This window comes from Macaca nemestrina, chromosome 2 (genome assembly GCF_043159975.1).
Source record: "Macaca nemestrina isolate mMacNem1 chromosome 2, mMacNem.hap1, whole genome shotgun sequence".
NCBI lineage: Eukaryota > Metazoa > Chordata > Mammalia > Primates > Cercopithecidae > Macaca > Macaca nemestrina.
Window position 1 is genome coordinate 158219372 of NC_092126.1, and position 27981 is coordinate 158247352.

Here is a 27981-nt window from a genome sequence, read left to right on the forward strand (position 1 = left end):
CCCCACTCCCCCACCCCCAAGTGACTAAAACGTACAGATGTTTGCTTCGTTCTTGTACTTTCTTATTTTTGTTAAGCTTTCTTTCTAAAATGCCTGGAACGGCCTCTCAAATGCAAGGCTAGGACGTGGTTAGGAAGACAGGCAGTCACACACGAGAAGGGAACTCTCTAGGTCCGCGGGCTCCTTTGTTTCTTCCTCCTTCACCGTCCGGGTTCCTCCTTCCCCTACGCCCCTCTCCCTCTCGCTTCCTTACTCGTCGCCCCGTTACCAGCCCCCAGAAGCTCCGCCCCCTTCAGGGACCAGCCGCCCTGACCCAAGATGGCGCTAGAGGCTTCGGCTATGAGGGAAGTGAGCTCACGCTACTCCGGAAGGGAAGGCGGGAAGGGAGCAGGCGGGTGGTTGATCCGCTGTGGGGCTGTGGGTGGGGCGGCGGCCGCGGCCCTGGCATTCACGCTTGGGTCTGGAGAGAGCGCGAGAGACTCACCGGCTCCCGGGAACCCAGTCGAGGGCCCGGGCCAGGGGCAAAGGAGGAAGTCGCCCCGAGTGGCTCGCCTCTGGCCCTGGGAGAGGCGGCCCCGGGAGCCGGCGTCCCGCCCCCGGCGGCCTCCTTCCCTGACCCTCCTCCCGGGCTGCGCGCGCCCGACCAGGCTGTCTTTCGGCGGCTGCGGCGGGAACTGTCGAGCGGGCTTGACTGGACCCACTGCCTGAGGACCGGCGGAGAAGAGGGAGCGCGGCGGGTTAGCCCCGAGGTTAGGCCGCGGGGGACTGCCCGTGGCACTTCGTCCTTTTCCCAGCCGTCTTGGCTACAGAATCTGCGATCTCCCTAGGCTCCTTCTCTTTCGAGTATGTCACTTAAGTCCTCTCGCCGGATGCTTTTTCCTCCTTGCTTTTGCCGGAAAGGAGAGAGATACATGTGAAGGATATCTGTCCTCGTTGCTTCCCCTGCCCTCCTAAAAGTTTAACTTCTGTGGTAATGTGTATCTTCCTTTTTTGGACCATTTGACAGTCCCGCCCCAGCCGCCGTGTGATTTAGCAACCGGGATCATATTCAGATAAAATCTTAAAAAAAAAAAAAGTCACCTGCAGAACTACAGAATTGTTCTCTCCCGCTCAAGAAGGGCAAGTGGACTTTGGCGTTAAGATGCAGGGGGGTGAACCAGTGTCCACAATGAAAGTCTCGGAGAGCGAAGGAAAGCTGGAGGGCCTGGCCACAGCGGTGACCCCGAACAACAAGAACAGCAGCTGTGGAGGTGGAATCAGTAGCAGCAGCAGCAGCAGCAGCAGCAGCCGCGGTGGCAGTGCAAAAGGCTGGCAGTACAGGTATGGTCCTTTCTCCAAAATTCTTTCCTGAGGTGGAGGTAGGGGTGAATATGCCGGCGGCTACATCCCGCAATTGTTGAAAGATAAAGTTTTTTGACTGGCTTCCAGAAGCAACTGATACATCTCGTTTGGATCTGGGACCTCGCCTAAAAGATTTAATCCATTCATTTGTTGGTTCAACAGGTATTTATGGAAGGCCTTTTGAGGAATACAGAAATGTATCCCTGAACTTCCTGTACAATCAGAGAGTTAATGCTTCCTCTGATTTAATTCTATCCTCACTTCTGCTTTTGCCTGTGTTGCAATTTATTTACAAGCCAGCTTTCTCTCTGATAGACTGCGAGGGCAGGAACTGTTTAACTCAGCTTTCTCGAGAGGCTAGCAAATATTGGTGCTCAGAACTTGCTTGTCCAGAGATTGGAGTAACTGAATCAGAAAGATTCTTGCCCTGAAGGTATTTGTGACTTGGAAAGGGGAATGTACAAAAATAATTTGAATACAAGGACAAAGGTAGACATCCTAATGCCTCTGATAAACTAAACCTGAGCCTGGAGATGTTCAGTTTGTGTTGCTCAGACCACTTCAGTGCTCTCTGTGTTGATGAGAAAGTCTGCGTTTGTTAATTTTCACTAATATGAATGAACAACTTAAGAAACAGGAGGAGAGTCCTGGAGAGGCAACAAGTTTTGTTTTTGTTTTTTAATACATGAAGTGTAGGGAGAAAGAACTATCCAGAACCTTAAGAATGAATGAAACAAACCAGTACATCCCATCGTATTGGAACTAAAGGGATGAATTCTTAAGTTCTGATTGACTCCTGTGTGCCTCACTGTAGTAGTCCTTTTTAGCCTTTGTGCTTATTTGTGCTTGTGAAATTTTTGTGAGACTTGGAAGGGGTTAAAGCCAAGATTTTGTGAGGGATACACATTTATCATGAATAATATTCATATGTATGAGATATGCATGACTATATTAATATACAGAAGTGTAGAAGATTATAACTTTTTTTTTTTTTTTTGAGACAAAGTCTGGCTCTGTCACTCAGGCAGAGTGTGGTGGCGCAATCTCGGCTCACTGCCACATCCACCTCCTGGGTTCAAGTGATTCTCGTGTCTCAGCCTCCCGAGTAGCTGAGATTACAGGCGTGCGCCATCACACCTGGGTAATTTTTGTATTTTTAGTAGAGATGGGGTTTCACCTTGTTGGCCAGGCTGGTCTCGAACTCCTGACCTCAAGTGATCAGCCCTCCTCTGCTTCCCAAAGTGCCAGGATTACAGGCTTGAGCCACCGCACCTGGCCAGAAGATAACTTTTTATTGGTAAGTGACTGTAGGATAAGAAGATATATTCAGTTACTTTGAGATGTCTAGGCTCACTTTTGGAATCAGCATGATCTTTTGTGTGTGTGTGACCCATGACAGGGGCCACAGGTCCCCTGTCCGTGGCGCTTCGTCCTGACCCGCCATGGGGCTGTGGGTGGGATGGCGACTGCGGCCCTGGCATTCACGCTTGGGTCTGAAGAGAGCTCGAGAGACCCCAAAATACAAAAATTAACCGGGCATGGTGGTGCATGCCTGTAAATCCCAGCTACTTGAGATGCTGAGACAGGAGAATCACTTGAGCCCGGGAGGCAGAGGTTGCAGACTGATCATATAAGATTATCGATTACTTGGTAGATATATTTTGATAGCACTTAAGGAAGCAAGATAAAGTAAAATTCCTAGTAGTCAGCGGTCAGTCTTCTGATATTCAAACTCTGAAACCCAGCCTCAATTAAATTGAAAAGTGAAACAGACTTCTTAGCAGTGGGGAGAGTTGTCGTAAAGCCATGCACTTTAGTAATGTACTTTCATCTAGACCCCCATTATTCCTTAATCCCTTACTTAGGGCATTATTATTATTATTATTGTTATTATTTTGAGACAGAGTCTCTGTCGCCCAGGCTGGAGTGCCACTGCACTATTCTTGGCTTATTGCAACCTCCACCTCCCAGGTTCAAGCGATTCTCATGCCTCAGCCTCCCAAGTAGCTGGGATTATAGGTGCTTGCCACCATGCCCATCTAATTTTTGTATTTTTAGTAGAGATGAGATTTCGCCGTGATGGTCAGGCTGATTTTGAATTCCTGGCCTCAAGGGGTCTCTGCCCCTCTTGGCTTCCCAAAGTGTTGGGATTAGGGTGTGAGCCACCACACCTGGCCTTTAGGGCATTATTTAATGGTTATATAATTTTTTATTTTTTTAAATAAATATGGTGAGATGAGGTCTCACCATATTGCCCAGGCTGGTTTTGAACTCCTGGACTGAAGTGATTCTCCCGTCTCAGCCTCCCAAAGTGCTGGGATTACAGGTTTGAGCAACTGTGCCTGGCCATATAATTTTCATACTAGAATCTGTTGGAAACACCAATGAGAAAGGTTATTAGGGGAAATGTAGCAGAGGAATGGCAACTGACAATGTAGGGCATTCAAGGAAGATTTGAAAAATTAACGTGTAGACTCAGGTATATTACTTCCTAGAACAATAATCATAGTCATAATGATCTTAAGTTGTCCAGGAAAGCACACTCTGTTTAAGAGGCAGAGAACTGTATGATATAGTGGTGAACAGTTTAAATAAAATAGCTTAAATTTTTTAAAAACTGCTCAAGTGTCTGGAAAATTCAGTTATGTAGAACTCTTCCCAAATAATGAAGATAAATAAGGCATGACTGCATTTACATCCCAATATATGTTTTTATTTTAATGTGGGTTGTCCAAGGCTGACCTTCAATGTGGCTCTCAAGCTGATTTATCCGTTTGTCCTCTAGGACATTGATAAAGCAGTTTTCCCTATTGTCCTGTGTTACTTCCTCTTCCTGGTTTTTTCACTTGAGACTCAGTCCCTAGACTTTATTTATTTATTTATTTGAGACATAGTCTTGCTGTTTCACCCAGGCTGGAGTAAAGTTGCGTGATCTCGGCTCACTGCAACCTCCGCCTCCTGGGTTCAAGCAATTCTCCTGCCTCAGCCTCCTGAGTAGCTGAGATTACAGGCACCTGCCACCACGACCAGCTAATTTTTGTATTTTTAGTAGAGATGGGGTTTCACCATGTTGGCCAGGCTGGTCTCGAACCCCTGATCTCAGGTGATCCACCCACCCTAGCCTCCTAAAGTGCTAGAATTAAAGGCGTGAGCCACTGCGCCTGGCCTTCAGTCCCTAGACTTTAAAAACAAAACAACAATAACAAGAACTAAACTAATCTTTTCTTCTTGAAAGCAGTTTATACTTACTGCCTCCATTTCCTTCTCATTTATTGCCCAACCCATGGCAGTTGGCCCTATTCTCACCGAAGAATATGAGTGAATAGTGTTTTTAGTATCTTTTTTTTTTTTTTTTTTTTTTTGAGACAGAGTCTTGCTCTGTCGCCTAGGCTGGAGTGCAGTGGCCCCATCTTGGCTCACTGCAAGCTCCGCTTCCAAGGTTCACACCATTCTCCTGCCTCAGCCTCCCGATTAGCTGGGACTACAGGCACCAACCACCACGCCTGGCTAATTTTTTGTATTTTTAGTAGAGACAGGGTTTCACTGTGTTAGCCAGGATGGTCTCGATCTCCTGACCTCAAGATCCACCCACCTTGGCCTCCCAAAGTGCTGGGATTACAGGCGTGAGCCACTGCGCCCGGCCTGTTTTTAGTATCTTAATCCAACTTATTACTCTATAAATATATGCTGTTAGAATTATTTTAATTTTGGTCCGGTGCGGTGGCTCACATCTATAATCCCAGCACTTTGGGAAGCCAAAGCAGTGGGTCACCTAAGGTCAGGAGTTGGAGACCATCCTGGCCAACATGGTGAAACCCGTCTCTGCTAAAATTACAAAAAAGTTAGCCAGGCATAATGGTGGGCACCTGTAATCCCAGCTACTTGGGAGGCTGAAGCAGGAGAATCACTTGAACCCGCGAGGCGGTACAGTGAGCTGAGATCATGCCACTGCACTCCAGCCTGGGTGACAGAGCGAGACTCCATCTCAAAAAAAAAGAAGGAATTATTTAACTTTTTTTTTTGAGGTGGAGTCTTTGTCACCTGGGCTGGAGTGCGGTGGCATGATCTCGACTCACTGCAACCTCTGCCTCCCGGCTCGAACTCCTGACCTCAGGTTATCCGCCTGCCTCGGCCTCCCAGAGTGCTGGGATTATAGATGTGAGCCACCATGCCTGGCCAATATTTTTATTTTTAAATTGAAACAGGATCTCGCTATGTTGACCAGGCTGGTCTTGAACTCCTGGCTCAGGCAATCTTCTTGCCTTGGCCTCCCAAAGTGCTGGGATTACAGGCCTCAACCAGTGTGCCCGGCTCTTTTTACTTTGTAAACCAAAAGTATCTGAGACATGTCTGAACAATTTAGAAAGTTTATTTTTGCCAAGGTTAAAGACAGGCCTGTGATACAGCCTCAGGAGGTCCTCATGACATGTGCCCAAGGTAGTCCAAAACAACTTACTTTTATACAGTGTAGGGAGACATAATGGATCAATCAAATATGTGTAAGATTTACATTGGTTAGATCCGGAAGGGAGGGACAACTTGAGGGCTGGGGGGGAGGCTTCCAGGTGACAGGTAGATTTTGATTGGCAATTGGTTGGAAGAGTTATCAATAGAAAGGAATGTCTGGGTTATGATAAGGGATTGTGGAGACCTAGGTTTTATCACGCAGAGGAAGCCTCCAAGTAGCAGGTTTTAGAGAGAATAGACTGTAAATGTTTCTTACCAGACTTAAGGTCTGTGTTGAGAGTTGATGTTAATGTTGGAGAGGTATAATGAGGTATATTCAACCCCCGCTTCCTATTATGGCCTGAACCAGTCTTTCAGGTTAAAATTTAGGGTGCCCTGGCCAAACGGGGAGTCTATTCAGATGGTTGCGGGGTGCCTTCGAATTTTATTTTTGGTTTACAACTTTCTTGATGATATTGTTTGCAGCACAACAGTTTTTAATTTTCATGAAGTCTAATGAGTTTTTTCTTCTCGTTACAGTTTTGTGTCACATCTAAAACACGATTGTCAGGTTCAAGATGACAAAGATTTACACCTATATGTTTGTCTAGGAGTTTTGTTTTAGTGCTTATGTTTAGGTTTCTGATGCATTTTTAGTTCATTTTTCCTTATGATCATTTTTGTTTTCTTTTGTGAAATATCTGCATATGTGTTTTTTATACATTTCCTATTAGGTCTTAATATTTTTCTTTTTAATATGCTTGAGATCTCTTATTAAAATGTCAATTAACATTAAATATCAATATTCCTTTAAAAATATTTTGATTTTTCTTCTTTTGAATAGGTAAAGGGATGTGTATATACAATGAAACATTTCCCTTACATACTTTTCCCAGCCACTCTGTTTCCTTCTCTGGAAACTCTTTTACTGATTTCTTGACTGTAATTCCAGAGAAATTGATATTAGTTCTTTATTTAATTAACATGTGATGACATGCAATATATTTTAATTTTGTATAAATTCTTTGCTATACTTACTACAAAGATTTCCCTAGTCCTCAGATTTTAATTTCATATTTTGACATACAGAAAACTTTTAAGTCAGACCTCTTATTCCTCTTTTCCATCTATTTCTAATTATAAAAAGTAACTTTTATAAATACTTGGTTTTGGCTGGCACTGTCACTCACCCAAAGTGTTGATCCTTAGTACTTTGGGACACTGAGGTGGGATCACTTGAGCCCAGCAGTTTGAGACCAGCCTGGGCAACAAGAGAGACCCCATCTCTACAGAAAATTTAAAAATTAGCCAGGCCATGGTGGCATGCCTACTCAGGAGGCTGAAGTGGTGGCAGGATTGCTTGAGTTCTAGGCTTCAGTGAGTTGTGATTGTGCCACTGTGCTCCAGCCTGGGTGACAAGACCTGGTAGCAAGACCCTATCTCAAAAATAATTAAGTAAATAAATAGTTGTTTTCATTAAGTTTTAAAAGTTGACAGTTTTACAATTTAACTTTTTTTTTTTTTTTTGAGACAGAGTCTCACTCTGTCTCCCAGGGTTGAGTGTAGTGGCTCCATCATAGCTCACTGCAGCCTCAAACTGCTAGGCATAAGTGATCCTCCTATTCAGCCTCTGGAAATAGCTGGGACTACAGGTGCACACCACCATGCCCAGCTAATTTTTAAATTGTTTTCTAGAGACAGGATCTTGCGATATTGCCCAGGCTCATATTTAACTTTTTAATCTATCTGGAATTTATTTTGAAATACAGTGTGAGATAATGTATCTACTACTGCATTACAAATTACCCCCAAATTTAATATATTAAAACAGCAACATTTATTATTTCATAGTGTCTTTGGGTCAGGAATCTCAGTGCAGCTTAGCTGGGTCTTCTGGCTCTGAGTCTTTCTTAAGGCTGAACTGGGAAGGATCCATTTCCTAGCTTATTCATGAGACTCTTGGTGCAGTTCAGTTCCTTATGGCCCATTGGACAAATAACTCAGTTCCTCATGAACTGATGGCCAGAGGCCTCCTTTGGTCACTGGCCACATAGGCTTCTTTGCAGAGCATCTTACAACTTGGGAGCTTGTTTCTTGAGAGTGAGGAAGTAAGAGTACTAGAGAGTGCTAGCTGGAGAGAAGTTACAGTCTTTTGTAACCTAAGCGCTGAGGTGAATTCACATCACTTTTCACTGTTCTTCAGAAGCAAGTCCCACACAAGGGTGTGAGAATACCAGCAGGTGGGGATTATTGGGATTCATGCCAGAAAATGCCTAGACAGTTAATATAATAGACTCAAGATTGTAAAGACTAGAGGGGGAAACAGATTTTGGGAGTCAAATTATGCATCTTGTTTTAGGTGTGTCCAGCTAAAGTTGCCAGAATGTTTAAGTGTCTTATCTAGCCAATCCTCAGAGATATGGGGTATTGGAAATGTAGATAATTGTCTTTATAGTATCCAGAATGTTTTCACATCTGTTACCATATTTAATTCTCACAACTCTGGAGGAAGATAGAGCATTATTATCCCTATTTTACAGTTGAAGAAAACCTAAGTCTAAATGATAATATAGACTTAGATTACATGAAGTTATATATTGCATGTAGCTAAGGTTACACAGCTAGTAAGTGGAAGAACTTTTATTTCTAGATATGTTTTACATAGAGGTATTAAAAGTCGATAAACTCTCTAAAAGGAATGAATAATTATTGATAATAACTAGTTTGGTACATGGTTGGTTTTATGGTTTACTCATGTCCTAACTTACATAGTAAATATTTTTGAGCCTCTACTATGTCTGAAGCACTCTTGTTAGTTAATGCTGAATTAATGTGCACACCCAAAACAATGAAAGAAGGAATTCTAAGGCTAATTTTGGGAGGATCATCAAAATAATCAGGAAAAGGAAGGGCGTCGGTGGCATTTGCAAAATAATCTCATGATGACCTTTTGGAAAAAAAAAACTTTTTTGAGACAGTCTTGCCCTCTTGCGCAGGCTGGAGTGTGGTGGCAGATCTTAGCTCACTGCAACCTCTGCCTCCCAGGTTCAAGTCCAAGCAATTCTCCCGCCTCAGCTTCCCAAGTAGCTGGGATCACAGGTGCTTGCCACCATACCCGGCTAATTTTTGTGTTTTTAGTAGAGATGAAGTTTCACCATGTTGGCCAGGCTGGTCTGAAACTCCAGACCTCAAATGATCCGCCCACCTCGGCCTCAAAGTGCTAGGATTACAGGCGTGAGCCACCATGCCCAGCCCTTTTGAAAAATTAAACGTTAGAACTTAATTTATTAGATTAGCCTTAAATTTTCTTGTTTCCAGAGTAATTTATATTCATACAATGTGTGCTTTCTCTCCCATTTATAGAGAAGATAGATTTCCCCATTCTGGGTCTTTCCTTCCTTTTTCATAGTGAATAATCACACTTTTTTTTTTTTTTTTTTTTTTTTTTTTGAGACGGAGTCTCGCTCTGTCGCCCAGGCTGGAGTGCAGTGGCCAGATCTCAGCTCACTGCAAGCTCCGCCTCCCGGGTTCACGCCATTCTCCTGCCTCAGCCTCCCGAGTAGCTGGGACTACAGGCGCCCGCCACCTCGCCCGGCTAGTTTTTTTTTTTTGTATTTTGTAGTAGAGACGGGGTTTCACCATGTTAGCCAGGATGGTCTCGATCTCCTGACCTCGTGATCCGCCCGTCTCGGCCTCCCAAAGTGCTGGGATTACAGGCTTGAGCCACCGCGCCCGGCCTATTCACACTTTATAAAATGTGCATGTTTTCATTATTTTTGTGTTCTTTATGTCAGCTTGTAGAGAAATTCAGAAGTCTGCAACTATGCCACATGCTTTTTAGAGGGCAGAAGAGAACTATTCAAAAGAGGAACTGAAAGACAAACCAGGGTGTTTGATGGGGCTGCTTTTTTTGAATTTTGAGCTCCTCACTGGCTAACCATATTAACAGATAAGTCTATTTTCCTTATTAGCAAACAGTTATACTTTTCAGTAAATTTGTAAAAGTCTGCAAATGTGTAGTATAGAAATAATTTTTATGGTCAGACCACAATAATTTTGTGGTTTCTTCCACTGTCAATACTATTATAAGGAAAAGTGCCTGTTTGCGGATGGGAAAAGGAGATTGGCCTAAATATAAATGAATGTTCACTGTCTTAGAGGTTTTACCTCTTTTGAGTTGATTTGAAGAAAAGGTCATAAATGTCTGCTTTTTTTTTTTTCTCTCTGCAGGGGTTAAAGGAAAATTGATACATATTTCTATACTCTAGTTTTTGTTTTCTGTATCTGAAATCTGCTATAGATGCTGGTAAAAACAAGATAAAGATGATTGTAGTCATGTAACTGGAAACTATAAAATATTGTTCCAAAATCTAGTTAGAAGTATACCAAGTCTTGAGGAGCAAGATTTGGTTTATTAATAATGTGCTGTGATTTCTTAGTTTCCTTACATTTTTGCAGTACGTATCTTTTGTGTGTGTGTGTGTGTGTGTGTGTGTGTGTGTGTGTGTGTGTGTGAGATGGAGTTTCACTCTTGTTGCCCAGGCTAGAGTGCAATGGCACGATCTTGGCTAGGCGTGATCTTGGCTCACCACAACCTCCGCCTCCCGGGTTCAAGCAATTCTTGTTCCTCAATTTTCCGAGTAGCTGGGACTACAGGCATGCCACCTGGCTAATTCCTATATTTTTGGTAGAGACGGGATTCCACCATGTTGGCCAGTCCGGTTTCAAACTCCTGACCTCAGGTGATCTGCCTGCCTAGGCCTCTCAAAGTGCTGGGATTACAGGCGTGAGCCACCGCGCCCAGCTTTGTCTACATTTCTAATTGTTTGTTGTAGATGGGATACCTAGAAGTGAAATTCTAGGGCCAAAGAGTGCTAACATTGTTAAGACTCTTGGCAGGAGCGAGGACCCCTCAGTTGACTTTATACTTTTTGTTATAGAATAAGATACAGTTAGACTTTATTTTGTTTGTGATTTGAGTATACAGTCTGCGAGTTGAATTTTTTTTGAGATGGAGTCTCGCTGTGTCACTCAGGCTGGAGTGCAGTGGCCAGATCTCAGCTCACTGCAAGCTCCACCTCCCAGGTTCTCCTGCCTCAGCCTCCCGAGTAACTGGGACTACAGGCGCCCGCCACCTTGCCCGGCTAGTTTTTTGTATTTTTTAGTAGAGACGGGATTTCACCGGATTAGCCAGGATGGTCTCGATCTCCTGGCCTCGTGATCCTCCCGTCTCGGCCTCCCAAAGTGCTGGGATTACAGGCTTGAGCCACCGCGCCTGGCCGCAAGTTGAATTTTTTTGGGGGGAGGTGGGCAGGCTACTGAGAATTGCCTCATGGCTTCATAGAAAAATTGTTTCTCTCTTCCCATTGCTTAATTCGTTCAGCAAATAAACACTTATATCCCAGGCTATACACTAGCTGTTGCAAGGAATATCTCTTAATGTCATTACCCTTTTCCTCAGCTAAGCAAGCCATTCCCCACTTCATGCTATTTGTTATCCAGAGAATGGACCAAAGTGCTAAGCCTTTTGGGAGGTTACTTTTTGCCTAGTTGAAAGTATGGATTTTGATATGTGACTTGCCTGGTACCTCATATTTACTGACTACAAGTTGTGTAAATTCCTGCCTGTAGTTAAATACCTTAAGGTATTGCTATTTGGGTTTTCCAGAAAAATAGAACCAATAGGTAGATATATAGAGAGAGATATTATGAGGAATTGGCTCATATGACTGTGGAGCCTGGGAAATCCCATAGCTCTGTTGTCTACAAGCTGGAGAACCTCTTGACATTATTGTCAACCTCTGATGTCACTTCCAGCTGGCTCTGCCCTCATCATTCCATTAAATTGTTATCTCTTGCTTGTAAGTCTAATGAGTCTTCTCAGTCTTTGTCATATCTTACTTTATCAGTAGCACTGAACTTTTATTAATTTTTTGTTTTCTTTTTTTTTTTTTTTTTTGAGACAGGGTCTCACTTTGATGCCCAGCCTGGAGTACAGTAGCAGGATCTCGGCTCAGTGCAACCTCCGCCTCCAAGGTTCAAGCGATTCTCCTTCCTCAGCCTCCCGAGTAGCTGGGACTACAGGCATGCACCACCATGCCCAGCTAGTTTTTGTATTTTTAGTGGAGATGGGGTTTTACCATGTTGGCCATGCTAGTCTTGAACTCCTGACCTCAAGTGATCCACCCATCTCAGCCTCCCAAAGTGCTGGGATTACAGGCATGAGCCACCGTGCCCGGCCTGAGACAGGGTCTTGCTGTGTTTCCCAGGCTGGAGTGCAATGGCATGATTGCAGTTCACTGCAGCCTCAACTTCCTGGGCTCAAGCAATCCTCCCATCTCAGTGTCCTGAGTAGCTGGGATTACAGGTGTGTGCCACCCTGCCTAGCTAATTTTTAATATTTTTTGTAGAAACAGGATCTCACTGTGATGCCCAGGCTAGTCTCAAACTCCTGGTTCAAGTGATCCTCCCAAAGTGCTGGGATTACAGGTGTGAGCCAAGGCACCTGTCCACTGAATATTCTTGACCACAGACTTATCTTGAAACACTTTCTCTCGTTTCTGTCTTTCCATACTGCTAGTTTTCTTCTCACTACTCAGTTGCTCCTTATCTCGTCTCTGTATTCCCCTTGCCCTTAAAACTTTTCCTTAGAGATCTCTCTTAGGCCCTGTCCCATCTCTTGCCCTTTTGTAATATTTCCTGGGTGACCTTATTTACTGCTGTAACTTCAGATACCAGTTATATGCTTATATGCTGATGACTACCAAGCCCTAATCATGCCGCCTTACTGGATATCTCCTTGTATAGTCCTGCAGGTTCATTAAATTTAACATCTTAAATTGGAACAAATCCAAAACTTCTCTGTGATCCTTATCGACCCAGTTGTTCCAGCTGGAAATCTGAGTGTTGCCCTTGTCCTTTTCTCTCACCTTCATTCTTTCTGTCTCAGTTCACATCTAATTAGTCATCAGATCTAGTCATTGCAGCCTTCTCACTCACTACTGAAACCTGTGTATTTGTTTAATGCCTTTTTTATATGTATGGCAGCTGAAAATGTAGTCCCATTGTGTGTCTTTTCCAGTAGCAGAAACCCATGTTACTGTCTTTTTCTTCAAGGAGACATATTTCTCTTAGATTAGATTATAGATTTGAGATGGAGAGCTATTAGTTATTGCCTTTTTGATTTTCTTATGCTTTTCAATGTTTTTTCAGAGTGCTGTGTTTTAGTAGGTATTGAGTAATTGTTTTGAGTTGAAAGGATTTGAAACTGTTTAAAAGGTAGCTTAATTTAAAAACCTTTTATATATCTTAAGTCTCATAAAGAAAGGTTAAGAAATAAGTATGTTGCTGGGCACGGTGGCTCACGCCTGTAATCCTAGCACTTTGGGAGGCTGAAGCGGGCTGATCACGAAGTCAGGAGTTTGAGACCATCCTGACCAATATGGTGAAACCCCATCTCTACTAAAAATAGAAAAATTAGCCAAGCGTGGTGGCATGCACCTGTAATCCCAGCTACTTGGGAGGCTGAGGCAGGAGGATTGCTTGAACCCGGCAGGCAGAGGTTGTAGTGAGCCGAGATTGCACCACTGCACTCCAGCCTGGGCAACAGAGCAAGACTCCATCTCAAAAAAAAAAAAAGAGAAGTAAGTATGTTTTAGTAATGGAGATTAAAGAATTGAAGCAGTTATTATTAAGATGTTTAAGAGAAAATGAGTATCAAACTAAATATAGTAAAGATACTTGACAGAGTTTAATCAGTTATTTTTATAGACTATCAGCTTTCACTACTAATCCCAATTTCTTGAGCAGTGAAGTTTTTGGAGGACTGAAGAAGAAATTAACTTTCTTATAGCTTATTTTTCAGGGTATTAGTGTGTTTTGGACCATCACTTCTATTTTATAGAACACAAAATAGTATAAAATAATCAGATATGTGGTATGTTCCCACTTCAATAGCTAGATTTTATTCATATTGACACATTAAAATACTCTATAAAAATTTGCACATTTTATTTTATTTATTTTATTTATTGTTTTAGAGACGGGGTGGGTCTCCCTATGTTGCCCAGTCTGGTCTCAAACTCCTGGACTCAAGGAATTGTCCCACCTTGGCCTCCCAAAGTGTTGAGATTACAGGCATGAGGCACTACACCAGGCCCTAAAAATTCACACATTTTAGATAGGAATAAAGCATGAGAGTTAGAGATACTGTATAGTAACTCAATTATAAGACGGTAGAAGAAAAGTGAACAAAAGATGTTCAGTCACAGAGCGCTTTTTATGCTGACCACCAGATGGCACAGTCATTCCACACCTGCTGGTTGCCTTGAATAGTGGCTATTTCTTGGGATACATGGAAAAGGGGAAGAATGAGGGAGGGACGTTGCAACTAGCTGTTCCAAAAAATAGGGTGTTTTCAAGTTGGTTCTTTGTAACCTGGAGACAGCTGTTTTATATAATAAAAACAGGCCAGCAGTTTACTTATTTGAATTTCTGGTTCTTTTGAAACTGACTTTGTGCTACTACCAAATAAACCATGTCAGTATCCTTATAGTTTTGGTTTTTTTTGTTTTTTTTTTTTCCAGAAAGCTAACTCTTTAGATATATGAGTCAACAAAATATTAATAGCATTAGAAAATTAAACACAGAACATTACTATGATGTGAAATATGAAGATACGCTTAGGGCCAGGTGCAGTGGCTCATACCTGTAATCCCAGCACTTTGGGAGGCGGAGGCAGGCTGATCACTCGAGGCTAGGAGTTTGAGACCAGCCTGACCAAGATGGCGAAACCCCATCTCTACTAAAAATACAAAAATTAGCTGGGCTTGGTAGCGGGTGCCTGTAGTCCCAGCTACTTGGCAGGCAGAGGCAGAAGAATCGCTTGAGCCCCAGAGGCAGAGGTTGCAGTGAGCTGAGATCACACCATTGCACTCCAGCCTAGACAAAAGAGCGAGACGCTGTCTCAATTTTAAAAAAAAGATACATGTGGGATCTTTTTAGCGATTGATGTTACTGAAATTGTACACTTTTAAAAATTTTTGGCTGATGCCTGTAATCCCAACACTTTGGGAAGCCAAAGCGGAAAGATCATTTGAGCCCAGGAGTTTGAGAGCAGCCTGGGCAACATAGTGAGACCCTTGTCCCCACAAAAAAATTTTAAAATTAGCTGGGCACAGTTGTACGTTCTTATAGTTTCTGCTACTCAGATGCTGAGGTAGGAGGGTCACTTGAGCTGACAAATGACTGATATAGATAACTTAGATATGACCAAAATGGGGCGTACCTTCAGTAGTATGAGAGTAGTGACTAAATAAAGATGATTTTTTTTCTTTTTTTTTTTGAGACGGAGTCTCGCTTTGTCGCTCAGGCTGGAGTGCAGTGGTGCGATCTTGGCTCACTGCAAGCTCCGCCTCCCGGGTTCATGCCATTCTCCTGCATCAGCCTCTGAGTAGCTGAGACTACAGGCACCCGCCACCACGCCCGGCTAATTTTTTGTATTTTTAGTAGAGATGGGGTTTCACCATGTTAGCCAGGATGGTCTCGATCTCCTGACCTCGTGATCCACCCGTCTCGGCCTCCCAAAGTGCTGGGATTACAGGCGTGAGCCACCGCGCGCGGCGGTGATGTATTTTATTTATTGCTTTGAAATAAAAATTTTGTTTTTCTCAGGTATAGATAAGTATATGTAAGGTTTTAAGAAAGTTTTGCCCCATAGTTCACACACATTTGAAGAATATATACAGTCTTAAAATCAGAGGAATTGAACTATAATTTAGTTGTGATGTTTTTTATTATATGCTAATGGCTATCACTTGACACTTATGTAGAAATGAAAGCTTGGTGTAGAGAACCTAGATTAAGGAGTAATTCCCCAAATGGTGAATTATGAAATATCTTGGCACTTTGAGAAAATATTTAGGTTGTATACTACCTTAAACCTGTTATGGATTGATGCAGAATGTAAACATATATTCAGATTATGTAGCAACAGGACAGACTAGACAAAGAGTAAGTTTTTCTGGTGTTTGTTTTTGTTTTTGTTTTTGGTTATGATGGAGTCTCACTCTGCTGTCCAGGCTGGAATGCAGTGGTACAGTCTCGGCTCACTGCAACCTCTGTCTCCCGGGTTCAAGTGATTCTTCTGCCTCAGCCTCACAAGTAGCTGGGATTACAGGCACATGCCACCACGCCTGGCTAATTTTTTGTATTTTTAGTTGAGATGGGGGTTTCACCGTGTTAGCCAGACTGGTCTCGATCTCCTGACCTCAGGTGATCCACCTGCTCCAGCCTCCAAAAGTTCTGGGATTACAGGTGTGAGCCACCACGCTTGGCCAAGAATAAGTTTTTCGGGAAGCTGAGCTGTGTACTAAGTACCTAAAACAGAGGAGGAACTCTTTAGGGAATTTCTTTGAGGCAGAGTCTAGGGGCATTGGGTTTTCTATGGCGCCAAAGGGCTGCTTAAGCCTGAAGCCTGGGGAAGATAGGGGAGCCAAACGAAAAATATAGCTCTCTGCTTTTCTAAGTGATGTATCTCAAAAGAACTGAAATAAATAACTTGATTGTGACCTGAGCCGAAGTACAAGAACTAGCAGAAACCCAAGTGGCTGTATTTCTAGAGAAGAATTCTTTCCTCTAGTTGTGGGCTTTATTTATTATTATTTATTTATTTATTGTATGTATTTAATAAAGAGAGACAGGGTCTCATTATGTTGCCCAGGCTGGTTTCGAACTCCTGGGCTCAAGTGATCCTCCTGTCTTGATCTCCCAAAGTCTTGGGATTACTTGCGTGAGCCACTGCACTCAGCCCAATTTTTTTTTTTTTTTTGGAGACGGAGTCTCACTCTGTCACCCTGGCTGGAGTGCAATGGTAAAATCTCAGCTCAGTGCAACCTCTACCTCCTGGGTTCAAGTGATTCTCCTGCCTTAGCCTCCCAAGTAGCTGGGACTACAGGCAAACACCACCACGCCTGGCTAATTTTTGTATTTTTAGTAGAGATGGGGTTTTGCCATGTTGACCAGGCTGGTCTCGAACTCCTGACCTCAAGTGATCCTCCTGCCTTGGCCTCCCAAAGTGCTGGGATTACAGGCTCGAGCCACTGTGCCCGGCCACCCCATTTATAATATAGTACTTATAGTATATTTGTTTTATGTTTATGTAATTTTATATTTGTATAATGATTTTACATTTGGAATATTTATGATAATATATAATTTGTGAGGTATTGTACTTGTTTTGAGGAAATTGATGAAGTCCTATAGATATGAAATTTGGGAGATTAAATGCCTCTGTTGACCTATACATTTTACTTCTGAATAAAATTTGAGGCATTTATAAAGCATATATGTATCTGCAGCTATTTTGAAAATTGTACCATTATATTCCTGGGATTTCTTCTACTTTTTACTAACTTTGGCATTTTCTTTTTGAAACAGTGATCACATGGAAAATGTGTATGGCTATTTAATGAAGTATACCAACCTTGTCACTGGGTGGCAATACAGGTAAGTGTGATTATTTGTGTCACATCAGTCTCTCCTAAGAGACCAGAAATAGGGCCCGATAATTTTATATTTTGATATTACTTTAGCCAAGACATGGCTGGGAAACCTTTTAGAGAAGGATTTCCCACATTTTCTAAAAGTTTGGTGACTTCTTCTTAGACGGTGGGAAAAGTTCACATCTGTCCAAGTAGCAGCCTCTAAATGCCTCAGATGTCGGTATTAAATGAAGATTAGAATCACTTGTTCACCTGGCTTGGGCATTTTATACTTGGAGAAGTTAGGTTCCTAGGGGAAGAGAAATAGGGGTTTGGAGGCAGCAAACACATTTGTATTAGGTTCCCATCTTGTGCCAGATTCACAGCTTCTCTGGGATCTTGGCGAGGTTGAGGAACCAGTCACACAAGCTGTCAGGAAGCAGGAAAACCAGCTATCTCAAATACTTTGTAGAATTGGTAGTTGTGGGGCAGGCATATTAAGCTGGATCAAATTGTCTACCAAGTTCTATTATAGAACAGGCTAACATTTAGAATGCCATACTTCTCTAAACCCAAACATGAATTATTTTTTGTTTTTTGAGACAGAGTCTTACTCTGTCACCCAGCTGGAGTGCAATGGTACGATCTCGGCTCACTGCAACCTCTGCCTCCGGGGTTCAAGTGATTGTCCTGCCTCAGCCTCCTGAGTAGCTGGAATTACAGGCATGCGCCACCACGCCCGGCTCATTTTTGTATTTTTAGTAGAGACAGGGTTTCACCATGTTGGTCGGGCTGGTCTCAAATTCCTGACCTCAGGTGATCCACCCACCTCGGCCTCCCAAAGTGCTAGGATCACAGGCGTGAACCACCATGCCTGGCCACCCAACTTGAATTTTAAAAGGTTAAAACTTTTTAGTTAATTTTTATTTTATGTTAATTAATTTATTAGTTTATTTGAGACAGGGTCTTGCTCTGTTGCCCAGGCTGGAGTACAGTGGCATGATCTCAGCTCACTGTAACCTCCACCTTGGGCTCAAATCATCCTCCTGCCCCAACCTCCTAAGTAGCTGGAACTACAGGCATGCACCACCACACACAGCTAATTTTTGTATTTTTTTTTTTTTGTAGAGACAGGGTTTTGCCATGTTGCCCAGACTGGTCTCGAACTCCTGGATTCAAGTGATCTCAACTCATCCAGCCCTTTTTTGAGTTACTTTTTTTTTTTTTTTGAGATGGAGTCTTACTCTGTCACCTAGGCTGCAGTGCAGTGGTGCGATCTCACCTCACCGCAACCTCCACCTCCAGGGTTCAAGTGATTCTCCTGTCTCAGCCTCCCAAGTAGCTGGGATTACAGGTGCACACCACCTCACCCAGCTAGTTTTTTGTATTTTAGGAGAGACAGGGTTTCACTGTGTTGCCCAGGCTGGTCTCAAACTCCTGAGCTCAGGCAGTCTACCCACCTTGGCCTCCCAAAGTGCTGGGATTACAGGTGTGTGCCACCGTGTCCGGCCTAGCATTCCTTTTTTAAAAAGGGGCCAGATGAGGTGGCTCATGCCTGTAATCCAAGCACTTTGGGAGGCCAAGGCAGGCAGATTGCCTGAAGTCAGGAGTTCGAGATCAGTCTGGCAAACATGGCAAAACTATCTCTACTAAAAATACAGGCCGGGCGCGGTGGCTCAAGCCTGTAATCCCAGCACTTTGGGAGGCCGAGGCGGGCGGATCACGAGGTCAGGAGATCGAGACCATCCTGGCTGACACGGTGAAACCCCGTCTCTACTAAGAAATACAAAAAACTAGCCGGGCGAGGTGGTGGGCGCCTGTAGTCCCAGCTACTGGGGAGGCTGAGGCAGGAGAATGGTGTGAACCCGGGAGGCGGAGCTTGCAGTGAGCTGAGATCCGGCCACTGCACTCCAGACTGGGCGGCAGAGCGAGACTCCGTCTCAAAAAAAAAAAAAAAAAAAAAAAATACAAAAATTAGCCGGGCATGGTGCTGGGTGCCTGTAATCCCAGGTACTTGGGAGGCTGAGGCATGAGAATCACTTGAACCTGGGAGGTAGAGGTTGCAGTGAGCTGAAGTGGTGTCACTACACTCCAGCCTGGGCAACAGAGCATGACTCCATCTCAAAAAAAAAATTATTGTACTACTTAAATCGGAATTTCTGAAATGTATTTTTGAAACTAGTTAATCTAAAACCAAATCAGAATATTCTTAAGTGTATCAGTATTTCATCAAATTCTTTTCCAGAGTGTATCAGCATTTCATCATTTAGTTTCAAGGTCCTTATATTTCACCATCTCCAATTGCAGCTTTTTCATTTTTAAACAGGAGAAGTAATCTTTAGTTTTGACTTATTTAATGATACATTCACGAAGTCTTTTTTACCCTGTTATTCTCATTGTATATTTCACTGATTAAATCTTAAATCACAGCGCATATCTTGCCTAGTGTATCTTGCCTTAACCTCAGAGTTCATATTTTGATTTATTTCCAGTGAATTTTATTTTTTTTTATTTTTATTTTTTTTTTTTGAGACGGAGTCTCACGCTGTTGCCCAGGCTGGAGTGCAGTGGCGCGATCTCGGCTCACTGCAAGCTCCGCCTCCCGGGTTCCCGCCATTCTCCTGCCTCAGCCTCCTGAGTAGCTGGGACTACAGGCGCCCGCCACCGCGCCCGGCTAATTTTTTGTATTTTTAGTAGAGACGGGGTTTCACTGTGGTCTCGATCTCCTGACCTTGTGATCCGCCCGCCTCGGCCTCCCAAAGTGCTGGGATTACAGGCTTGAGCCACCACGCCCGGCTCCAGTGAATTTTAAATAAAAATTTTCACTACCATTTGTCCTCTGGCAGTTTACCCTCTGTTAATGAATTCTGGGGAAAAATCTTTCTCTGAAAGGATGTGGTATCTCTGCTTCCTTTTGTGCATTAACTGATAGGCCTCTTACTTAATAAATGCCTCTCCCTCAGCTGAAGGGTTTATATCTTTTATTAAACTCATTCAATTTTTTTTTTGAGACGGAGTTTCGGTCTTTTTGCCCAGGCTGGAGTGCAGTGCCTCTATCTCAGTGCACTGCAACCTCTGCCTCCCGGGTTCAAGGGGTTCTCCTGCCTCAGCCTCCCAAGTAGCTGGGATTACAGACATGCACCACCACGCCTGGGTAATTTTGTATTTTTAGTGGAGATGGGGTTTCACCATGTTGGCCGGGCTGATCTTGAACTCCCGACCTCAGGTGATCTGCTCACTTCTGCCTCCCAAAGTGCTGGGATTACAGGTGTGAGCCACCGCGCCCAGCCTAACTCATTCAATTTTTAGTAGTCTTCACTGCTAGAAAATTCAGTCTAGTGTTTCCAAGTACCTCTTGAAATGCTTTTAGATTTTATCGTTAAGAACAAAACCCTGAAATGTGTAAGTGATTGAAGTTTGCTTTGCTTTAGTTTGCTGAGGGAAAATGTTTACAAATTATGGATTTTAAAAAATCGTTACAGGTTTTTTGTTTTAAACAATGAAGCTGGGCTGTTGGAGTACTTTGTGAATGAACAGTCTAGAAATCAGAAACCTAGAGGAACTTTGCAGCTTGCAGGAGCTGTAATATCACCCAGTGATGAGGATTCTCATACCTTCACTGTAAACGCCGCCAGTGGAGAACAATATAAACTCAGAGGTATGACCGAGATATGAGAATTAATATTGTGATTTTCTTCTTTTTTTGAGAAGTTGGTGTATTACATGCTTTCATATGGGCTTTGGAAATAGAAACTACTGTCATCAGTGATGTAAATACAATATTCTGAACCTTGGAACTGCTTTGAGAATTTATGAAATCTGTTGTAATAAATAACTGTTTTCAAGTGCAACAATGTATGTTTGTTTAGGACTGGCCCCTCTAAAAAACTATGTAGGTGAAACTCTGATTACTGAAAATCTAGAAACATAGACTTTAAATGATTTTTTTTAATGTATTTCACCCCTTTACATGGTTTAGTTTACATGCCCTTTTTGCAGTTTTCAGTAACTAATGTACATTATTGGGATTTATTATAATGTCATTCATTAAAATAACATATAACTTCTGTTAAGATAAATTTAATGTGTGTAGAAGTTTTTTATTTAATAAATACACAAAGTATAATGGTAATCCTAAGTGAGCATGCTCCTGCAGATCTGAAAGTATTGATTATACATCAAATACTTAATAAAGGGGTTATTTCTTTAAATAAGTACCTATTTTTATGAATTACAACATGTCAGTCTCTCATCCTCACCTCACTGCATGTAATTTATCCTTTTTAATGAAGTAGCTATATCCATCTACTGTGTTCCCTAACAAAGTTGGTGCTTTGGCCTCTTTCCTGCCTCCCTCTAGTAAGGGAAGTTTGCTCTGGTAAGAGTAAGACCAGTATCTGCTTTTCAGTAATCTGATCTTCATACTGTAGGCGATTGTGTTCCAAAATAAATAAATATAAAATAACTTTCACATTCTTTTAACAGCTACAGATGCAAAAGAGCGACAGCACTGGGTTAGCAGACTTCAGATATGTACACAACATCATACTGAAGCTATTGGAAAGGTATGTAGATTTTTATACAGTATTAATATACAAAAATGAGGAAGGAATATTTTTTATTTTTTGCCTTTTAAAATTGAGATACTATTCACATACTGTAAAATTCACCCTTTTAAAGTATATATGCATAATTCTGTGGTTTTTAGTATATTCACAAGGTGGTTCAACCATTGAAACTTTCTTTTTTTTTTTTTTTTTTGAGACAGAGTCTTTCTCTGTGGCCCAGGCTAGAGTGCAGTGGTGTGATCTTGTCTCACTGCAACCTCCACCTCCCAGGGTCAAGTGATTCTCCTGTCTCAGCCTCCCAAGTAGCTGGGACTACAGGCATGCATCAGCACACCCAGCTTATTTTTGTACTTTTAGTAAAGACAGGTTTCACCATGTTGGCCAGGCTGGCCTCGAACTCCTGACCTCAAGTGATCCGCCCACGTGGGCCTTCCAAAGTGCTGGGATTACAGGTGTGAGCCACTGCACCCGGCCGCATTGCAACTTTGTAATTTCAGAACATTTTCATCCCTCCTACAAAAAAATAAAAAATCTGGAGCCACTAGCAGTCACTCCCTGTTCTCTCCTTCCCAATCCCCTAGCAAACTCTATTTTCTGTTCCACGGATTTGTCTATTCTGGGCATTTTATGTAAATTTGAACCATGTAATATGGGGTTTGTTGCATCTGGCTTCTTTGATTTAGCATGTTTTCAAGGTTTATCCATGTTGTTGCATGTATCAGTACTTTATTCCTTTATTCCTTTTTTAAGATTGAATAATATTTTATTGTATAGATATACTATTTTTAATCCATTCATCAGTTGGTAGACATTGGGTTATTTTCATTTTATAGACATTATGAATAGTGCTGCCATGAACACTTGTGTTCAAGTTTTTATGTGAACATATGATTTCATTTCTCTAGGGTATCTATCTGGGAGTAGAATTGCTGGATCATGTGATAGTTCTATGTTTAACTTTTTGAGGAACTGCCAAACTGTTTTCCAAAGCAGCCACAGTCTTTTACATTCCCATCAACAATATATGAGGGTTCTAATTTCTGTATATCCTTGCCAATACTTGTTACTGTCCTTTAAAAAAATTATTATGGTTATCTTAGTGGATACGAAGTGGAATCTTATTGTGGTTTTGATTTCATTTTCCTAATGACTAATCATGTTGAGCACCTTTTCATGTGCTTATTGGTTAGTCATTTGTATATCTTCTTTGGAGTGTTTTTAAAAATATTTTTCAAGGTGAAAGGAGAGTCTCATTACTTGAAATCTGAGGTTAGAGATGTCTAAAAGTAATATATGGGCATCATATTTAAAGGATTTCATACCTAGGTGATAACTTGTCTTTTACCATTTTTTTAAAAATCATTCTTCCTAGGCCGGGCGCGGTGGCTCAAGCCTGTAATCCCAGCACTTTGGGAGGCCGAGACGGGCGGATCACGAGGTCAGGAGATCGAGACCATCCTGGCTAACACGGTGAAACCCCGTCTCTACTAAAAATACAAAAAATTAGCCGGGCGAGGTGGCGGGCGCCTGTAGTCCCAACTACTCGGGAGGCTGAGGCAGGAGAATGGCGTGAACCCGGGAGGCGGAGCTTGCAGTGAGCTGAGATCCGGCCATTGCACTCCAGCCTGGGCGGCAGAGCAAGACTCCGTCTCAAAAAAAAAAAAAAAAAAAAAAAAAAAAAAAAAAAATCATTCTTCCTGTTGGTTTCCCCCAGAAGTGAATTTTTTTTTTTTTTTTTTTTTTTTTTTTTTTTTTTTTTTTTGAGACGGAGTCTCGCTCTGTCGCCCAGGCTGGAGTGCAGTGGCGGGATCTCGGCTCACTGCAAGCTCCGCCTCCCGGGTTCACGCCATTCTCCTGCCTCAGCCTCCCGAGTAGCTGGGACTACAGGCGCCCACAACCGCGCCCGGCTAATTTTTTTTTTTTTTTGTATTTTTAGTAGAGACGGGGTTTCACCGTGGTCTCGATCTCCTGACCTTGTGATCCGCCCGCCTCGGCCTCCCAAAGTGCTGGGATTACAGGCGTGAGCCACCGCGCCCGGCCGAGAAGTGAATTTTTAAAAACTGTTTGTAATTTCGGCCTAAAACCTAGTCTTCAGGAAATCCAGCACAACAGCTTTTCTTATACCGTAAGGTTCTAGTCATTGTCAGTGAGAAAGTACTAGTTTGTATCAAAGGGTAGTTGGCATGTTACATTACGAAATGTAGTATATTGCTGAGTGCATTTTTTGTGTTAATCATGGTGTTTAAGGCCAGGTGCAGTGGCTCACGCCTATAATCCCAGCACTCCAGGAAGCTGAGGTGGGCAGATCACCTGAGATCAGGAGTTCAAGACCAGCCTGGCCAGCATGGCAAAACCCTGTCTCTACTGAAAATACAAAAATTAACTGGGCATGGTGGTACATGCCTGTAATCCCAGCTACTCAGGAGGCTGAGGCAGAGGAATCGCATGAATCCATGAAGTGGAGGTTGCAGTGAGCCAAGATCACGCCACTGCACTCAAGCCTGGGCGACAGAGTGAGACTTAGTCTCAAGAAGAAAAAAAAAGGCCAGGCGCAGTGGCTCACGCCTGTAATCCCAGCACTCTGGGAGGCCGAGGCAGGCGGATCAAGAGGTCAGGAGTTCGAGACCAGCCTGACATAGTGGCTGGTCTTAACATAGTGACCAGCCTTAACATAGTGAAACCCTGTCTCTACTAAAAAAAATACAAAAATTAGTCGGGCATGGTGGAGGGCACCTATAGTGTCCCAGCTACTCGGGAGGCTGAGGCAGGAGGATGGTGTGAACCCGGGAAGTGGAGGTTGCAGCAAGCCAAGTCGTGCCACTGCAGTCCAGCCTGGGCGACAGAGTGAGACTCGGTCTCCAAAAGAAAAAGAAGTAAAAAAATAACGGTGTTTAAAAATCTGAAATTAGAAACTTTTTGTTATTCTAGTATTTGTTAAATGTGAAAGAATATTTTTTTGACAGGACAAAACTGGAAAATAATTTTCTAAATAAATTATCAGTTTACTTTGGGATATGTAAAATGCTTAAACTTTGAGTATCTCAGATTTTATCATCTTCGGAAATGTTCTCATAGTCAATTCTGAAGTTAATTTAATTTTAAACGCTGCTTACTTGTAAGTCTTAAGTGTATGGTAATTTGATGGTTAGAGATCCTAAATTAAAGAAGAAAACAAAAGGAATGATTTTCTTTGTCTAACAGAATAATCCTCCTCTGAAGTCACGGAGCTTCTCACTTGCATCTAGTGGTAATTCTCCTATATCGCAGAGGAGACCAAGTCAAAATGCTATTTCTTTTTTTAATGTTGGACATTCCAAACTGCAATCAGTGAGCAAAAGAACTAATTTACCTCCAGACCATCTTGTGGAAGTCAGAGAAGTAAGTATGAATTAAAGTCAAGTTAAAATGCACAAAATGATCTTACCTGCTTGGTTTTGTCACAAAAAAAACTTAAATACTGTTTGTGTCTTCAAGGGCCTTCATTGTTTCCCATCTAGTATGCTGAGATAATTTTTAAGTCATAAACATTCCCTGACTATATAGAGTGTCCTAAGTTTCCTCATGTCTGTCACGTACGAGGCACGTGGTCATTTTTCAAAAATCTGTATCTTTCAATTCTCAAGTAAAAGTACAGACTCCTTTTATGTAAATTTTATGGTCAAAAGGGTAATTAAGCCTAGTGGGAAGGCTATATAGCCAAACAAGTGATTCTTTAAAAAAACAGGCTGATAAAGGCCAGGCATGATGGCTCAAGCCTGTAATCTCAGCACTTTGGGAAGCCAAGGCAGGAGGATTGCTGGAGCCCAGGAGTTTGAGACCAGCCTGGGCAACAAAGCCAGACCCTGTCTCTAAAAAAAAATTTTTTTTTTTTAAATTTTAGCTGGTAGTGGTGGTGGTGTGCACCTATAGTACCAGCTACTCTAGTGGCTGAGATGGGAGAACTCCTTAAGCCCGGGAGTTTAAGGTTGCAGTGAGCTATGATTGTGCCACAGCACTCCAGCCTGGGTAGCAGAGTGCATCCCTGTCTCAAAAAATAAAAAAACAAACAGTGGCGGGGCACGGTGTCTTATGCCTGTAATTCTAGCACTTGGGGAGGCTGAAACAGGAGGATCACCTGAGCCCAGGAGTTCGAGACCGGCTTGGGCAACATAGTGAGACCTCTCTCTGAAACAAAACAAACAAAAAACTTACATATATATAACTGATATATATATATAGAAACTGATATATATATATAGAACATTTCAAACATATACAATCATTAAATCCTTGATGTTGCCTTATATCACCATTTCTTTCTTTTAAACTGTATACCAAATAATTCTAGTTAATAGAACATGCACTATGTTAAGTTCTAAATATTAAGTTTTAAATATATACATAGAACATTTCAAACATATAGAATCATTAAATCCTTGATGTTGCCTTATATCACCATTTCTCTTTCTTTTAAACTGTGTACCAAATAATTGTAGTTAGTAAAGCATGCAGTTTGTTAAGTTCTAAATATTACAGACATTACTTGCTGAATTAAATTTGGTAGAGCTTATAGGTATCTATGTAGTGAATTGGTGAAAACAGTATCATAAATCACACCCAAATGATTCAAGGTAGGAGGCTAGGAGAATGTAACTCTGTCAAGGTATTTAGGGTTGTGTTTATAGGTGAAGAAATTGATGTAGAGAGATGAAGTAACATGCTTGAGATACACAGACAGTAGCTTTTGATTCGCTTTCTAATTCTGTTATATAAACAAACAGTTACAAAAGACTCTTTTTCATAAAACTCTGTAATTTTAGTATTCATGACAATGGTATTCCATTTGTAGGTAAATGTCAGTGTTTGTCTTTTTTTTCTTTTTTTCTTTTTTTTTGAGACAGTCTCGCTCTGTCACCCAGACTGGAGTGCAGTGGCGTGATCTTGGCTCATTGCAACCTTCGCCTCCCAGGTTCAAGTGATCCTCCCACCTCAGCCTCCCAAGCAGCTGGGACCACAGGCTCCTGCCACCACACCCAGCTAATTTTTGTGTTTTTAGTAGAAACGGGGTTTTGCCATGTTGGCCAGGCTGGTCTCACCTGACCTCAGGTGATCCGCCCACCTCAGCCTCCCAAAGTGCTGGGATTACAGGCGTGAACTACCATGCCCAGCTGGTGTTTGTCTTTTAAGGAAACCAAGATACTTCTACTTTTATTTAGTGTGGAGGAGAAGGAAACATTAAACATGGTTAAGATTCAAGATACAGAATAAAGAAAAGCATTCAGGGGCAGTCTTATGTCATAGTGTATTCCTTAACCCTTAAAAACTAGCAGCCATGAAATTCTTGGAGCTTTTCAGTCATGGCTAGCAATGGGAGTTTGAGGCGGGCTTCTGGGATGCTGGTAATGTTCTGTGTCTTGGTCTGGGTGTTGGTTATCTTGTATGTTTAGTTCATCAAAATTCATTAAGCCTATATACTTGTGATATGTATCTGTTTGTAGACTGTCAGTATACTTCAGTAAAAAGTTAGAAACAAGCAAAAAGCATATAATTGAAGTTGTCATGTATTATAGCACATTTTCAAGGAAAAGGGATGGTTTTGTATTTAAGATTTTATCTCTATAGAGGCCTTCTGCTTGACTGTACTTGGGTCTTTGTGACCTGATGTCCAAGACCATTGTCATATCTCTGTTAGCTTTTCTTCAGTTGTGAAGACTTTAATCAACCTGCCCTTCTCTTTTCAACTCTAATGATTGTTTTGTTGTTCTCACTGGCTCAGTGGTAATACTGCCACACTCCAATGTTATGTGTCTTTAAATATACATTTCGTATCATTATAATAGCATGTTAATATTTAACATGTAACTCTGGCACTTGAGTGTAGAACGAATGAGTCCCTAAAGTTTCACAACCACCTCTTTGGGAAGGTCCAGCATTAACTTACAGAATTGACATAGTTTAATGGCAGTCTCTCCTTGAATTATGGCTCTAGAAATTATTCTAGGGTTTGGGTGGTAACCACAGTTTGGCACTCCCTGTGTCACTGCCACTCTCACCCCCACACATGCCAAAAAAAAAAAAGTATTAGCTGAGCATCTGTGTCTTCACTAGGTTGGTATTTTTGCATTTAAGAACCCAACAAACTGTAAGATTAAGTCAAACTGTAAGAT

General features: G+C 42.2%; 1 protein-coding gene across 2 annotated transcripts in view; it reads left to right on the forward strand.

Annotated features, from left to right (window-relative positions):
* Positions 1–427: 427 nt before the first annotated feature.
* Positions 428–27981, forward strand: part of LOC105470246 (oxysterol binding protein like 11) — a 75182-nt gene continuing 47628 nt past the window's right edge. Inside the window, exons 1-5 of one of the 2 annotated variants that reach the window (XM_011722043.3) lie at positions 428–1320; positions 17224–17292; positions 20750–20925; positions 21753–21832; positions 25037–25213. In XM_011722043.3, the coding sequence (XP_011720345.1) occupies positions 1142–1320; positions 17224–17292; positions 20750–20925; positions 21753–21832; positions 25037–25213 (681 nt within the window). In that variant the 5' untranslated portion in view covers positions 428–1141. Of the gene's footprint in view, positions 1321–12134; positions 12155–17223; positions 17293–20749; positions 20926–21752; positions 21833–25036; positions 25214–27981 lie in introns of those variants that run through there. The other variant, XM_071092326.1, reaches the window with a different exon arrangement.